The sequence below is a fragment of the Pempheris klunzingeri genome, chromosome 5, assembly GCF_042242105.1.
Source record: "Pempheris klunzingeri isolate RE-2024b chromosome 5, fPemKlu1.hap1, whole genome shotgun sequence".
Lineage (NCBI taxonomy): Eukaryota > Metazoa > Chordata > Actinopteri > Acropomatiformes > Pempheridae > Pempheris > Pempheris klunzingeri.
In genome coordinates this window covers 14,508,266-14,524,632 of record NC_092016.1, presented here as the reverse complement: position 1 = coordinate 14,524,632, position 16,367 = coordinate 14,508,266, and the positions used below count along the sequence as shown (strand labels likewise).

The window sequence follows — 16,367 nt, the reverse complement described above, 5'->3', positions numbered from 1 at the left end:
GTTGCCGGCTGTGACCCTCACATTCACACAGGACAACACACACATGCTGGAGCATTAGTCGACTCACTTGGTCAAATGGTAAGATAAAAGCATAGCAAAAAAAAGGAAGGAATATACTGTATGAGTCGAATGAGAGGGACAAAGGAAAAGGAAACCAACGAGAATCTATTCATAGTCTTGACTGAGTGGTGTTGTTTGAACATGGAGTAGTTTTGATGCCATTTCTGAAAGACAACTTTTCTTCTTCCTTTTGTCTCCAACATGTCACCTGGTAGCTGATGGTGTTGTCTGTTTAGATTTCACACTCTTTAAGAGACTTTGCATTTTTAAATGTCATCTGTCCAACCAATGTGTCTGTGAGCTATGACTGTGAAACCAACGAGCAGCATCAGAAGAGCAAACTCTGGCAGCCCTGAACGGACAAAGGCTTGCTTTAAATATGAAGGACAAAATGCGTGTTTTCTTTTCTTTCAGGATGTTGATATCAAGTTCAGACCTCTGTTTGGTCCAAGTTTTCAGCACTAGATACCAAATTCAGTGAGGAATCATTTCAGCTGAGCTAATCTAGCTTCTTCTCCCTGCAATCTTTATTTCCTCGTCTCTGCATAATGTGAAGAAAAAAAAAAGAAGAAGAGTACCAGCTTATTTGTTTCCTTCATTTTCTAAGGAACAGATAATCAGTGAAGAAGATGAACAAAAGAGTAAAAGGCTTCAACAACTCTTCCCTGTCTTGTGCAGTGCACAAAAAGTGCTACTCACTAAATTACCCAAAAAAGCATATTCTGACGACAATCATATTTTTCCGTGCTTCATTGTTGTGTGTTTTACTAAGCGTATGTGAGCAGACATCTTCACAGTAGTGTGTGACTGCCTGATTCTGTGACATTTTGCTCTCACAGAGCTCAGGAAAGGATTTGCTGCACTGTAACATGTAATATCTGCACCTCTGAGATGTACTGAGAGCAGCGTGCTTGTGTGCTGTTTGTTCAATCTGCTTACTCATGGGCAGCAGAGAGCAGAGCTGGTAATTCATTCAAAACAAGGCTAAGGCAGCCAAATGAAGCCTTGCTCCTCGTGTACATTTTCTCCTAATGGGTTACCTAGTGTGAATATTGTTGTTACATTTGGATTTACACAATATCTCTGCCCGGAAAACTCTTAGCTTTAGTTTAAAAATGAATAAAAAAACCACTCCACACAGGGTAGGCCAAGGTCATCTCACAAAACATAACTCCCCTCTCACGTATTACATTTTTCCATGCACACAGAAAATGGTTTAAAAGCAGAGAAGCATTCCTTTACTGAATGTTAATCAGGGGGAAAACCGATGATGCCCATGGAATAACTACTGATTTTATCACCGTGTCGTCTGTCCAGTGTTGATGGTTCGAGTTTGAGCCACTTTGTACAGCAGATCACAAATCATCCAACTGAGACACACCGAACACGTCTTGTACCTTTTGCACCACAGAATATATTGGATATATTGTAAATAGATGATATAGATTTATTCTGAAAAAGTGATTGGTTTGCCCAGTGTGTGTATCTACGTATGTATTTGTACAGAGAAGATCTAGTTTAAAAGAAAAAAAGGATATTATAGTTATTATAGTTATTATTATTATTATTATTCACATTTAATATCAGGGGGTGTCCTAAATCCTACTGCTACAAGAGACAGGAAACAGGCAGCTTTTATAGAGTACACTCCAGTTACCATGGTAACACATACTGATATTATTACAGTTCTACATTTCTCATTAAATTAGATTCATATTATTACAGGACTATTAAGAGATGGCTGTGTCACCTGTTAAGGTGTGTAAAGGGCTATGCTGTATTGGTGAATACGTACAGTAAATCACAGGTCATGAGCACACACACACACACACACACACACACACACACACAGGTGTGTGTGTATATATATATATATACAGTATATATACACATGCACACACAACCGCACACTGACATACACAAACATGCACATAGCTGCCAAAGCAACAAATTCAGCATAGATTCACCTTAGAAACTGCTTGATTTCTCAAGTCAGCAACCCCACTTTGTTTACTGTAAACTCTGACTGACTTGTACTATACAGCATGATATTTTCAGTTTTTGTTTTGTTTAATTTTTTTCATTTACAGTACACGGTTGGGGAGGGGGGGGTGATTATTTGTTAGTATCATTATTGTCAGGGCATGTTGAGTTGATTGATGTCATTATCTCCCCTCTCTCTACTTCCTCCCTCCTCTGCCCGAACCCTTGCCCCCGCCTTCTCCATGGTTGTCATGGAGATGCACCAATCTGCATCCTCAACTGTGGAGCACTCTCATTAATCTCTGCACCCTCACAATATTTCTAAAAAGGAGATTTCTTAAAGATCAACATGTTTACTAATGGAATATTTCTAATTTTTTCTGTTTGAAGAGAATGAAAGAATAAAGTAGTTTTTACTCTCGGTCTCAGACTGTCTATCTGTGTGCGCTGACACTCCATCGTCTGTATCGTGTCTAGCCTCTCCGGGCCTCTCGAATGAATTTGCACCAGGTGTGCAAGAGGAACGGCAGAATGAAGGAGGTTATGGGAAATCAGTCTACACCGGTATTCCTTTGTCCTCCCAGCACACTGGGTCTGAACTCATTCATTAGTGGATGAATTCAGCCCCAAAACAGTATTGAATCTGTTGGTGGAATCTCAAGTTGCACGATGTAATGTGTCTGCACATAGGTTTGTGTGTGTATGCATAATTTAAGAGTATGCAATTTTCTTTGGGTGCTGAGTCTGTCCCCTAAACAATAAGACCAGCTGGTTGGAAATTTGTAATTTCATATTTCAATGTCAAACAACATTTGATACAACAGAGTCTCACTGGAGAGTCCTCAAGTGTTTTAGCGTTAAGTGTCAAGGCCAGGAAAAATACAAGTAGCTTTTATTTTTGCAAATCACTCTTGAGAAAGGATAAACAAAACGGGAATAGAATTACAAAGAGATTGAAAAAAAAACACCGTTTTGGCTGAATAAATTATCTTACAAAAACATAGATGATATCAACATAATACAGTAATTACAATACACAGTGAAATCAATTTGTGCAAAGTACCTGTAGGCTTACAGATGTGATAGAGTGCTCGCAGTCAGCTCATTGTTTTGCTCTTTTCCCCCTTATGTTTCTGAATTTCTTTTGTCAGTGTCTCCCTTTTTGTTTCGCTCGCTCTTTGAAAACAAGTGGACAAGAGGTTCATTAAAGGGAGGACTGTGCTGAGAAGTGGGTTGAAGTGGAGCAACAAGGTTTTAGTCAACTGACAGACCGTTCAGCTCAGACTGTGCTGTTCACCTCCTGTTTCTCCTTCTCCTCCTTCTAACAACCTTGTGAGGTGGAGGCGGTCCAGTCCAGGATCTGTGCACTGATGGCATCCCAGTGACCTTGAATCACGCAACTGTCACTCTCCCTCAGGCAAAGGTCCTCAGTTAGTCTTTACATTGTGGTCTCTTCCCATTCCAGCTCAACATCACCTGAAGACCAGCACAAATGTGTAGAATGAGCACTGTGCTCTTGGAAAGTGTGTGTGGGTGTGTAGGTGCATGTGTGTGTTGATATGTTATTTACCCTCCATGGCGTCCAGGGAGTCCATCTTCTCCAGAGCTGAATAGCTGACAAACCAGATGGATTGGCTGTTGCCTTTGTTGTTAAGAAGTTCCAGTGTACTTTGGTGCAGGAAGATGTACTGGGCCTGACACACATACATATATTTAGGTAAGATTTAAGGCTTAAAATAATATCTTTTGCAGGGTCTCCTGAGTCCTGTAGTTGCAAATAACCCTGATTTGAGTCCAGCTGGAGACCTTTTTTGTCTCTACTGTTTCCTGTGTCCGTTAAAGGAAATGCCTAAAACAATAATAACAATATTCTATTTACAAAATTATAGAAAAAGCACGAGTTTTGTACTGACAGTTGCTTACATGCTGTCAAGATTATGTGACTTGACTGAAAGCTTTTTTTAAATTCTCTCTTCAAGGATACAAACCTGTCAAGGCTACTCCAGATTTATTTCCAACTTGATTTAACACGTTTTAAGATTCAAAACTGGACTAAACTATGATATTGAAAATGACTTCCCGAATATCATGCTTCGAGAGAGTGCACCATTAATTCAAATAAAAGTTGCTCAATAGGTGCATTTCCTGAGCGGACCTGACCGAGCTGGCCCATCCAGGCCTGCATTCTTGCTTGTGTAGGCATTTATCATATGCTTGGCTTGCTCATAGCTGGCATAGTGTATTAATGGTAATAAATCTCCTTGGCATAACAACTAATTCTCTCACTAGTATTGCCTGTTACTAAAGCTGAAAGTAAAGCGATTCATTCATATCATTGCTGTGATTTGTGGATGTGGAGACACAATTTACAGCAATCAACAGGAGCAGTCAGGGTACTAGATGGGTTGTGACACAAACCATGTAGGATCACAATAATGGAAAGTACAGTAGGAAACTAGAACTATGAAGTACCTGTACGAGATATGATGGACATTTAACTCACAACTTTAATATCTGCCTTTTCACGTGAGTGTTTTAGATAATAGGGTTATACTGTGGGCTTGCTTAAACGCACTGTGAATTAATGAAATAACTGATTTGAATCACATCATTACAAGTCTCTGATTTGTATATGACTGGACTGCAAGGCTAATAGCTGGCTGTCTGTCACACTGAACATTGCTCTCTCAAAGAATCACACCCTCACAGGCTGCAGCCAGCTCTGGAGGCTGCAGACACCGCAGGCTCATACCTCGCTGCCTAAATGTGGACGCAAAGAGATGCAAAAAAACAATAATGCTGAGAAGAAGCACAGGCACTAGGCAGAGAGTCCCTGCAGACCTGAGACATACACTCTTGGTCCATAAGTAATGACTGAATCAGATATTTTCAGATATTTTTAGGATAGGTTCATGCTGTTTCAAGAGGGGGAATCCTGCTCAGCATATGCCTTTAATCCACTGCCAGATCATTCCCTTTGTCAAAATGAGAATTTTTCCAAATGTTTCCTCTATGGGATCACAGCAGGGCATGAAGTAAAAAGTAGGACAAGTACACTGCCATTCGCACTGGAACAACTTAAGACAAAATGCTGTATGAGACCCTTTTTTGTTTATTCTCTCGGGTTTGTGAAATTTAAGCACAGGAATGGAACCCACTAATTTATTTCAAGTGAACTCACCAGATTTTGTACCATACACATCCTCTCGCTGCGCAGTTCAGCCACCAGGCCATAAATATCCACAAAGTCGTGATCTCTGACGTGCTGGATGAGGTGGTCAAGAGCGATGAACACACCTGTTCTGCCCACACCAGCACTGAGGAACAATGAGAGAGCAGCACACCATTATACTGTCTGCTCAGAATTACTCTGGAGATGTTTATCCACTGATTTAAGCACAAAGGGAACAGAGCTATATGTATAGATGGACTTTGTTGATATGAAACTTTTTATTCTATGAGAAACTGTGTTATAATTTATGCAGTGTCAGCACTCTACCACTGACATGCCACAGTACCTGCAGTGGACCACTATGGTGGTGTTTTCGTGCCTGTGGCCTCGGACAGCTTTGACAAACTTAATGAGAGTGCTGCAGGACTCTGGGACTCCGTGCTCAGGCCACGATGTGTAGTTGAAGTGGCGAACCAGAATGTAGTGCCCGTGCTGCACAGAGGAATTTACACAAGTTTACAGGGAGTTAAATTTCACGTCAGCATCTGAGTTATTAATATATAACACTCCAATGTTTGCAGGTGAGGTATAAAGGTATGAAAGGTGGCGTGACTAAAGTGTAGTGGCGGGGCTGTTTCTGTGTGTTTCTGTGTCTGTATATATATATATGTGTGTGTGTGTGTGTGTAACTTGAGACAAACAGTTAAATCAGCTGTCGTTTGGCTCTGTCCTGAGCAACCTTTCCACAAAATCTTGTGCAAGTCTGTGAATCCATTTGGAAGTTATGTGCCTTTTTTTTACGATAAGCCACTCTCACTGCCACACCCACCCCCTTTTAGCCAACTGGCATTAACACAAACACACACTTTCACACACCATGGCAAACCTTCTGGTGTTTTTTACAGTTTACAGTATCCACACATCTAGTACGTGTGTGTGTGCTCTATGTGTGTGTATGTATGTGTGAGGGGTTATTAGCTTCGTTACCTTTTCGACTTTAAGGGTTCTGACAGTCCAGTCAGGAAGGACTTCCTCCGACACTTTTGAGATTAGAATGTCACCAAACACTGACATTGGCTTATTGTCCTCTGGCCAGTACTTGTGACACCGAATCTGAAATGTCACACACAGATAGCAGATATAAACCTCGTGGTGACAGAATTGTAGTTGAGTCCAAAATAGAGCCCAGCCTGTCCTATGCCAAATCTCTCATGACGCACTCTGCCTTTCTCGTAACACTGCGTGAGCATGGCGATGGTGCGGGTCCCCGTTTCCCAGATCATCCTCCAAAAATCAGCGACTGTGCCGGGCAGAGGACCCTGGGTGGCTATGAACTCATTGGGACAAAGGTAGCCCTAGAGACACCGAAAAGAAAGACAGGGGCTTATATTTGCAACATACAGACCTACTGAAATTACAAATCAACAGTATTCACTGCTGACAAGATTAAATGAAAGAAAAGAATAAGAGTGAAGATTTTAACTACATCTGGGAATCAGGCACAGTCCTTCATTTTCTACAGTAAATGTTATGAGATTTTCCAAAAAAGAATTTGACTACCTAACATAATCAGAGAGGGACGGGGAAATCTCTAGCATAACCTCCATTAAATGTTCCTCAGAACTGCTTTTGATTTAATTTCACGTCATTATCACATTATTCCTCTGGAATGTGTCTTCCGCCCAAAGATGTTCACTGTTTCACATAAATGAAAGACAAAACATTTAACCAGACAACTACTACAAATACTACAAACATATATCACAGCAGACATTATGAATAAGTGGCTGCAGAGCAGTCCTTTTCCATTCAGTGCTTCATCCACACAGGAACAAAGAAGCCTACTCAGAACCTAAACTCTCATTTAACAGTTTGACAGACTGAGTAAGAAATGAGTTTTGCAGCCTGTTCAGTCAAACCTCTCTGACTCTTACTCTTCTGTTCGATAACAAAAGCTGTTATCCTTCAAATAAAACATGTGAGGACTCAGATGTAATATTACCTGCCAGAGACAACATACTTTTGTAGTACGCAGTACCTCTAGTGACTTTGTGCAGATATGTAGTAGTCTGGCAACTGGAGATTTAAGCTGAACAGAGATGCAGCTGTGCCATTCACTGATTCCATACTGCAGAACACTGTTTCATATGCTTTCATGACTCAAGAGGACCGTCCAGGTTGACTGCAGGGTTTTTAGCAGCTGGTACTCACTGAGACAAAGCTGGCGTTGATATAGTCAGAGCCTGCAGTGCCCGGTTCTGATAGAAGGTTCACCCGGTTGTTATTGTCTAGACATGGAACAGCGAATGTGAATGTGGTAGAAACATGCCAGAGCAAATCCACAGAGACCATTTTGGAACATTGTAAGTATTGTTGGTCTCATAATTCTGGAAAACTAATGTTCTGCCTGACCACTCACATGGTTTGATGTTGGGGAAGCGGTTTTTCGATTTATTCCAGGGCAAGTCAGCGTCACTGGTGGCCAGGTCCTGCAGCAGTTTTGGAAGCTCCTGGAGAGAAAAGATGCTATAAACTGGTATTCACATGAACACATATACATGAGGTTAAAGGTCAGGGACCATGTTTTTAAACTATTCAACAAATGTAAAAATTATTTATCAACTTCTTTTGACTTCAGAAATGCTGTTAAATTTAACAGTCTTTAGCCTTTTGTGGTCTTTTATCATTAAATGGCTGTTGTACAGAGACAGAGGTGAGCATGCACCTTCTAACATGGGTGTTCTGTAATGACTTTATGTGATTGGTCTTAAATAAAGCTATATGTATAATTTAGAATCAGGTAGCTCTAGCTTACTATTTGCAGCTGCTGCTTCTTATAAGACTTCATCTCCGATTGCTTATTTGAAAGGATGTTTGACCTCTTTTTTGCATTGTGAAAGGTGCAAAAATACAAGAATAAAGCAAGCATTGATGTTGTTTGCAATGCCTTTCAAAGCATCTTCACTGTTTGAGCTAAGTTCTTCCCATTATCTTTTTTGTGATGTGCCTTGTCTACCAACAGCAGACTTTCGTTCATGATCCCGTTTGGTTGTCTTTTCTTTTGTCAATACTAGACGATTCATTTTATCCCTGTTCAGATAATTATACATTCTTAGAAGTTTGATAAACATGGGCCCAGCTTGTAGGCAAACACTTACAGCAAACTCTTCCTGGAACTTGGCATTGTCATTGGCACACAGATCCTCTACGTGCTGCAGAAAAGACTTCTTGTTGACAGGCCTGCCAGAAAAATATACAGAATGTGAAAAAAAAAAAAACCCTACAACACTATGCTATTTTCTGTAAGTTTATTCTGGGTTTGAAAAATGTAATAAAGAGCAGCACAGAATATGCCGACCTATTACTGCAGCTACTGTGTGCATATTCACATTATTTATGCAGGTTGACTTACTTGAGTGATTTCCTGTAGCTGAGCAGCCTGGACAAAAATAAACAGCAAACATCAACCAAAATAAACAAATTAACTCAATAATCACAACCCACACTGTGTTATTTCTGTAGCTGGACTGATCCTCATTGCAGAGAACACGTGGCATTGTATGTTTAATCAAAGGGGGTTTAACCGTTTTTAATCAAATCCACTTTGATTAAACGCTGACTCTGGTGCTTCATTTATTCACACATGTGTACATATGTGAAAGAAGCATGTGGGTGTTCCCATGTGGCCGACGTTTCTTAGCATTACTGGCGACTCGTAGCTGCGCAGATCTTTCTATCTTCTATCTGTCGATAAATGCAATTCGTGCCCTCTAAAGCCACCAAGCCTTCCAAGCAATTTCTAGATAGTGAGTGGGTAAACAAATTAAAATGGTCTCAAGCAAAGGAGTGTCAGCACTGCTCGGCAATGTCTGCTAGTGATGGGGGAGGAGGAGAAGGCTGCAGGCAAAAGGCTGACGTCACTGATTCATTCAACTGTCGACTTCCACCAAATGTTTAATAAACAGCACAGATGAGTGATTTGACTTAATGGGTGACAGGATGGTGACACACACATACGGACAAATGAAAAGCGGAGTGCAACATGCAAACACAGCGTTCACAACAAAATTGCACAGACAGGTCAAAAGCCCAACTTACTGGATCACATAAATCTCTTTCCGTCTAAAGAAGAAGGAAGAATACCTGGTGAAAGAGAAGTGCTCGGTGAGAGAAAAATAAAACCAAGGTGGGTCACTGCAAATGTGGGTTTGTGCAAGGGTTAGGGTTAGTTATTTGTGCCATTCATGGGCCAAGTAAAAAGGAAATGTGTTATTTTAACATAAACTGTGCTTAGAAAGGTGATCTTAGCGTGCTGTCCAAGTCATGAAGAGATTCTGCTCAAAACAAAGCAGAGAGACACACCAGCTTGAACTTACAAAACAGCTGGACCGTTTTAACGTTGTGAGTACGACATGCAAGTGTCTTCAAACGGCAATCTTTGCTCTTAAGAAGTGTCAGTGACAGTGAAATTACAGCAAATCATCCCCAGGAACCGCTTCCTGTTTCAGGTCTGCGAAGACTCGCTGCATATGAAAAACTGTCATTTTCGATGTTTAATAAGGCAGCCAAATATTTGATCAAGTAGGGCGCATATAAGATATAAGGGATGGCTATCTGCCAAGCAGAAGCACTTGTATATATATATATATCTTTTCTCGTGTGGGTTTAATATTTCTAATGTTCCAGTTCATTTAAATCTTCTCAAAGACACACAGTTCACACCTACATGGACCCCTCTATTTTTGGTTTTGTTTTTCATTTTGATTGTTCTGTGGTTATTCTATTCTATTCTATTCTAGATGTTGGGGGGAGGGTGATCAGACACCTTTTTTATGCTTATTGATTGTCCCCATGCAGATGTCTACATCGGTAAATACAAATTTATAAAAACAACTTTTTGTACCACTACTTTCTTTTGTGCTGTATTAAAAGCTTCTCTTTCCTGTAGTCTCTCGCCTCATCATAGCTATCAATGACCCTGATACAACAAAACTAACACTAAATTTGACTTTATTTCTCACCAGCCAGAAGTACTTATTGTCTTGTACTCTTGTTTCTGCTAAAAAAAAACAGAAAGGCTAGATGCTGGATTTGTTTGAGAGGATGGTTGGAGAGATGCAGACAAGATGACTTGTCTGTGCTGCAGAGAACTGAAGGTAAACTATAAAGCCACAATGATGCTGTTTTATTTCATAGTGCTGCTGCTTCTATTTTCTGCACTAACTCTACAACACTAGAGGATTTAGTGTTGACAGGAGCACACATCAAGTTGGCTGCAGCAAAGAGATTTTTGTCTTGTTGACTTATATTTAAAATCTTGTCTGGTGCAGCTAAATCAAGCCTGAAGTGATGTGCTGTGCACCCAGCTGCAGCTGCCAAAAATGTGTGCATTATGTTCAGTAAAGTGATGTTTTTAGATTAAAGCTAAAACACACACCGGTTGAGTTTTTCTTGTTTCAGCTCCAGGTCTGCCACAGCAATCAGCTGATCCAGTTTACACTTGGTCTCTATGATCTCTGCCTCTCTGGGTGAATAAGTCCCACCCTCCTTCTTGCGCTGGTGGATCCTAACATGTCAATCAAACACAAAATTTAAATCAATAAAAAAGGAAACAGATGTATTTTTTGTGCATTAATACTACATTTCAACCAATGCAGTGTTTTGGCAATTGAATGGATGCTTGTTGCCATCTTACTTGACTGAGCCACAGATGATGAGGATGAGTAGCACGGCCAAGAAGAAGGACAGCAGAACACCCAGAATGATTTGCTGTTCTCTGGTCAACAGTCCTTCCGCTACGCAGAGAGGAAGAGGAAACAGGCTGGACCTCACATACATCACACAAAAACAACAAAGGGGGGCTATACAGGTTTTGTTTACAGAGTAGAAGATGGATGAATATAGATACCTGCAGTTTTGACATGATCCGAGTACTCAGAGTCTGTGTATTGTCCGTTGATGTTAGTGCCTCTAAACTTAAACCTGGAAAACGACATCCCAGTGTCATCATTACGTGACTAAAAAAAACAACAGTTGGTGAGTTATTGTGTGTGTGTGATGCACTCACACATAAACCGTGTTAGGCTTCAGAGGTCCGTTGCAGAAGTCATGAGTCTTATTCTCCTGCATGCAGTCATTCTTTTCTCCGATTACGTATGTTCCTGCCAACGTGTGATTGTGCCTAACTGACAGTTGGCCGTCTCCAGACACATTGCGACTACCTCTGATGTGTGCATTTGTGTGCGACGCCCTTCCTCCCAAAAAACATGGCGGGTTCGGGAACCCCCTGTCAGTCAGGTAAGGGGCCGGACGATCAAAAGATGCATTCTTCCAGTTGGTGAGAGTCTGGATGTCCTTCACTGTGACAGCATGAAAGTTAGAGAGGAGAGGAATCGCAGGGGAACTGAATCAAATTTCTGCTGACGTTTAGCCCTTTGGCTTTTGCTTACATTCTGTCTTTTGTGACCTTAGGACAGAGTGACGGACTGTAAAACAAGATTGTTTGTGAGGCATAAAGCTCAAACAAGACGATACCCAAGTCTATTCAACTAAAAGTGATGGCTGTCAATGTTTTTGAAGAGTCATACCCCCTGACTCGGCCACGATGACCTGGATTTTTGTGATTGGTCCATTGTCGTCACTATAGAAACAGGCAGGCATGCGGATAGTGATACTCCTGTGGGTTACCATAGCAACCCCTCCATGGCCCAGCACTGCCTGTGGTCTTTGGGTTGGCTTGGCCGGGGCTGGAAAACACGCACGTATGAACGCAGAGGAACACACACACACACACACACACACACACACACACACACACACACACACAGGGTGCTGTGTTAATAAAGTATGTGTGAAGATGTGGTTTTAGTCTGTTGTAAGACATGACAAAATTAGTAAAACTGCACCTCTACATCATCATCACATCTGACAAAATGATTGAGTTATATTTGCTGTGTCAGAACAGGACTGCATACTGTTGTACTGAGTAATAATACTGTGCAGTGGCAATTCTTTGTCTCACATCTATGCTGCACTGCCGCAACAAGACGAGAAGACAGAAACACTGGAGAGCAGTGCAGCGCATGCACCAAAAAAAAAAAAAAAAAAAAGGACTCGTACCTTTGATCCCTGTAGTTATCTGGACATGTGGGCTGGGTGGGCTCCTACCAGCTCCATTCTTTGCTGAAATCTTCAAAAAGACAAACAGAAGAAATGAGGGAAGACAGCAGAAGGAGGGACAAGCACGGTGAGGAATTTAAGAACAGAAAGCAACTATCTGAAAAACTTGTAGAGGAGTGGGCTGATTGTTCTACTGTGTGAACGTGTATGTCTGTGTGTGTGTTCTTCACCTGGATGCTGTAGCTGTGTCCTCCCTTTAGGCCCTCTATGACGGCAGTCAGCTTGTTTTGCTCTGTCTGGATGATCTCCAGGCTGATGTTCTTGACCAGCTGCTCCTTTTCGTAGACGTACACAAAGTAGGCAGTGATGTTTCCATTGGGCTCCTCTGGAGGAGTAAAAGTCACCTTCACACGGTTCACTTCCTCTGGAATAACTGATACAGTCACGTTCTTTGGAGGATCTTTGGGCTCTGGGAACAGAGTAGAAATTATACAAGAGAAAAATAACAATATGTATTTGGTCATATTTACAGCTAGGCTGCAGCTGATTTGTAAATTTCCACACACCTTCCTCCAGTGTTTGAAATTCAATAGGCCCGATGGCTCTCCCATCGCTGGCAGCATGCTCCAATGGGCCAGTGAAGGCAGTGACAGTCACAAAGTAACGAGTGAAAGCAGTCAAGTTAGTCACAACGACAGTCGTCAACTCTCCTGAATCTCGGACTGTGGAGATATTCATATCAGGACCATCCACCTAGTGTGACAGGAGAGTTAATGGAAAGATTTAATACGAGTATGTGGATGAGCAGAGTCGAAATAATGTAATGATTTCTTCTGTTTTAAAAGCTGTAACACCATAAAACCATGTCAGTCTGTCCTGAGAACATCTAACTGTGTTTTACACTTCGCTGGTGACAAGTTCATATCTGTGTGTGTGTCAGTACAAATGAAACTCAGTGAGGTGACCTGCACAAGATACGATGTCGGTCCGGAGAGAATAGCTGGAGTGTCCCACGTGATGCGAAGGCTGTTGGAGGTGGAGGTCACTTTTAGATCGCGGGGAGGAGCATCAGGGTCTGAAGGACGAGATAAGAGAAGCAAAGACTGCTTACTTTGTATCATTCAGTCAAATTAAATGTTTCAAATCACATATGTGTCTAACTGATATATTTATCAAAGATGACCTAAAAAATAGGGTTCCTTTACCATTTTATGTAGTGAATTAGCATACTAAAGATTTCTCTGAATACATTAGCACAATCAAGGGAGGTCAGACGCTGTATGACTAACTGGCAAGACTCCCTTGGCAACACAAAAAGGTCATATCTGTGACATTCTTACTTCCAGCCAGGGTGCGTTCGTAAGTCCAGTGTGTATATTCTCCAACTCCAGCGTTGGTCACAGCAGCCACTTTGAAGCGGTAGTATCTGTATTTAGCCAGGGATTGGAGTGTGACGCTGTTCTCTTTAGTGCTATTCGAAGCATTCACAGACGCCGTGGTGTTAGAGTCCACGCAGGCTGAGGTCAGTTCGTCCTCTGGGGCCAGTTGTGCATTAGTTAGTATGTTTGGTTCACAAACAGTTGAAAGCAGCTGTGCAATGATGTGGTATTCTTTGAGCACGCCTGGGATGGAGGGTGGTGGAGCCCACTGAAGTGTCATATTGGTTGTAGTGACCTGAGTGATGGTGAGGAAGCGTGGGGCATCTGGGACTGTAAAGGAAGACAAAGAGGACTGAAGTATTCTGTGTATTAGCAATTATTAGCATTATTAGTAATTAGAAACCAAAAAGCACGTTGCGGTAAGACTGACTACCTGATTCAGAAAGAGTGGAAGCAGTACAGTTTGCTGTGTCTCCAGGTCCTGCAGAGTTGACTGCGCTCACTGTGAGTGCGTACTCGTGGTCGGGTGACAGCCCAGCCACCGTGTAGTCAGATGCGTGAGCCTGGTGTGTGTAGGACTGCAAGTCTACCTCCAGTAGAATCTCATAAAAAAGGATCTGCCCATTAGGGTTGGCTGGAAGCTCCCAAGACAGCTTAATTGAATCCCAGCCCATTCCTGAGCAAGACAGGTTCCCCACAGCATCGGACACTGCGGACAGAGAGGTGAGACCCTGATGCTGTTATACTAGTATTAGCTAAAGTTGGCAGCGTCCACTATAAGAGGGAAGAACCAAATTCAGTTTAAGTATTTACCTTTGGTTATTTTCATCATGCCGAAACACATGCGGAAAAAATGATGCAACACGGGTAATCTATGCGCAGGACTCTGAATTACTTCAAACTACAAATGTGCAAATGAGCAGTCTGCAGACAAGCTAGAAATCACATATTTTATATGAAAGCAAAACAAATCAGCTTCATCTAAAAGTCATAAATTGTATTTCTTACTAAAAATCATTACCACATTTTATTTATCTGTTTATTCGTGGTTGCACAGCCAGCACCTCATCTCTCATGTCTCATGCTGCTTCTCACAATGACAGACAAATGTGCTCGATAAAAAGACTAAAGACTAAACTTCTTTAGGGTAGCACACTGACAATGTTATATATCTTTTTGAGAGTATTTCCTTTCACTTGTTTGCTGATTTACATTTGTCCGTCGAAAAGAAGTGTTATAACTAACGGAGGAAAGTTTGGTTTTATCTCAGGAGCCATAACATTTATGAACAGCTGAGGTTAAAGAGATGATCGTTTGCTCTGTGTACAGATTGATAAATTCATTTGAACTTTTTTCACATTTTGATGTAACGTGCCTTCGTGGTGTTGGTTGGCTATGGATTGACCACTGCCATTAAACCTTCAGACTTTCAACTTTTTTCCTTCTTTTCTTTTAAATTAAAGCTGCAGTGGGCAAGTTGAACATACACAATACCCCGCCTCCCCCCGCTGCGTCGTATCACTCCACAAAGCCCCTCCCACCAAATCACCATGAAACATGTACACGCCACACGCATTTTGCTGGGCTTGATGCAGAACGCCATGGTTGTCAAACGTCACTAACTAGCAAACTATTGTTTGTTCGTTGTAGGCAAAGGAGGTATTTGAAATTCATCAAAGGTTGTAATTGCTCTTGACAGACAAGAAAGGAGGAACCCAGACACATATCACCTAGCTAACCCTGACTGGTTCTTTGATTCAGCCTGGGTCCAATCTTTTAAAAAACTAAACTAAATACAAAGGGCTGAGCACCCACAGACACATATTTGTTACATGCAATGGTCAAAATGCATTATTTCAGCCAACACTATAACAAAATGCTATTGCCTACTGCAGCTTTAAGAGTGTTTTGTGTGTTCGCAGACCTGCTCTCCTTGAATTGCTCCTTAAGGGACAATTCTGTATTCTGAATTGAATATACTGTACAAATTTTGAAGTCAGGTGAATTTTGAACCCCAAACTGTGAGCGGTAAGCTAGATCAGTGTTACATCCCTTGTGTGTAGGCGGTGTGTGCTTTACCTGACTCATTAGTCGTGAAGGTCACAGGGCTGCTGAACTGATTCCCATGGCCCACTCTGGTGTAACTGTAAACACTGATCTCATAGGAGCTATGAGGCCTGAAGCCTGATAGATACTCTGTGGTCGACGGACCAGAGGAATTCTACATTTATCCACACACAAAGAAACACACACATATAAAAATTACACATGGGAGATTAAATCATCCAATCTTGATTACTTGAGTGGATAATATCCTATTGTATCAGCACATGTGTGTGCATGTGTGTGAACGTATAATGTTACTGCTGAGTATTTATCTGGAGTGTGAAATTACAGCCACTGTCCATGTGACAGTGTGAACTCTTGTGTGTAAGTGTGTGTGTTATTGTTATTGTGGAGTAGCTTTCAGTGTGTGAAATTAATGGTACCCTGTGTGTGACGGTGTGTGTGATGAGGTCTCGGGTCCTGAAGCCGTACTGTATCACCACTCCATTGGGCTCCAGAGGAGGCTCCCAGCTCAGCCACACAGAGACTGCCGTGTGGTTGTATATAGTCAGATTACGGGGAGGGGACATGGGGCCTGAAACACAAAG

The 16,367-nt window shown here is 41.6% G+C and overlaps 1 protein-coding gene across 1 annotated transcript in view; it reads right to left on the bottom strand.

Annotated features, from left to right (window-relative positions):
* Positions 1-2,960: 2,960 nt before the first annotated feature.
* Positions 2,961-16,367, bottom strand: part of ptprq (protein tyrosine phosphatase receptor type Q) — a 36,855-nt gene continuing 23,448 nt past the window's right edge. Inside the window, exons 41-65 of the mRNA XM_070830358.1 lie at positions 16,203-16,354; positions 15,793-15,934; positions 14,147-14,422; positions 13,675-14,043; positions 13,300-13,409; positions 12,901-13,087; positions 12,565-12,803; positions 12,335-12,404; positions 11,803-11,961; positions 11,482-11,574; positions 11,283-11,436; positions 11,124-11,197; positions 10,911-11,010; positions 10,653-10,781; positions 9,314-9,358; positions 8,628-8,654; positions 8,374-8,455; positions 7,635-7,725; positions 7,427-7,503; positions 6,436-6,570; positions 6,203-6,328; positions 5,562-5,707; positions 5,225-5,360; positions 3,614-3,737; positions 2,961-3,519 (exon numbers count right to left, since the gene is read on the bottom strand). Coding sequence (XP_070686459.1) covers positions 3,482-3,519; positions 3,614-3,737; positions 5,225-5,360; positions 5,562-5,707; positions 6,203-6,328; positions 6,436-6,570; positions 7,427-7,503; positions 7,635-7,725; positions 8,374-8,455; positions 8,628-8,654; positions 9,314-9,358; positions 10,653-10,781; positions 10,911-11,010; positions 11,124-11,197; positions 11,283-11,436; positions 11,482-11,574; positions 11,803-11,961; positions 12,335-12,404; positions 12,565-12,803; positions 12,901-13,087; positions 13,300-13,409; positions 13,675-14,043; positions 14,147-14,422; positions 15,793-15,934; positions 16,203-16,354 — 3,281 coding nt within the window. The 3' untranslated portion in view covers positions 2,961-3,481. The remainder of the gene's footprint in view (positions 3,520-3,613; positions 3,738-5,224; positions 5,361-5,561; positions 5,708-6,202; positions 6,329-6,435; positions 6,571-7,426; positions 7,504-7,634; positions 7,726-8,373; positions 8,456-8,627; positions 8,655-9,313; positions 9,359-10,652; positions 10,782-10,910; positions 11,011-11,123; positions 11,198-11,282; positions 11,437-11,481; positions 11,575-11,802; positions 11,962-12,334; positions 12,405-12,564; positions 12,804-12,900; positions 13,088-13,299; positions 13,410-13,674; positions 14,044-14,146; positions 14,423-15,792; positions 15,935-16,202; positions 16,355-16,367) is intronic.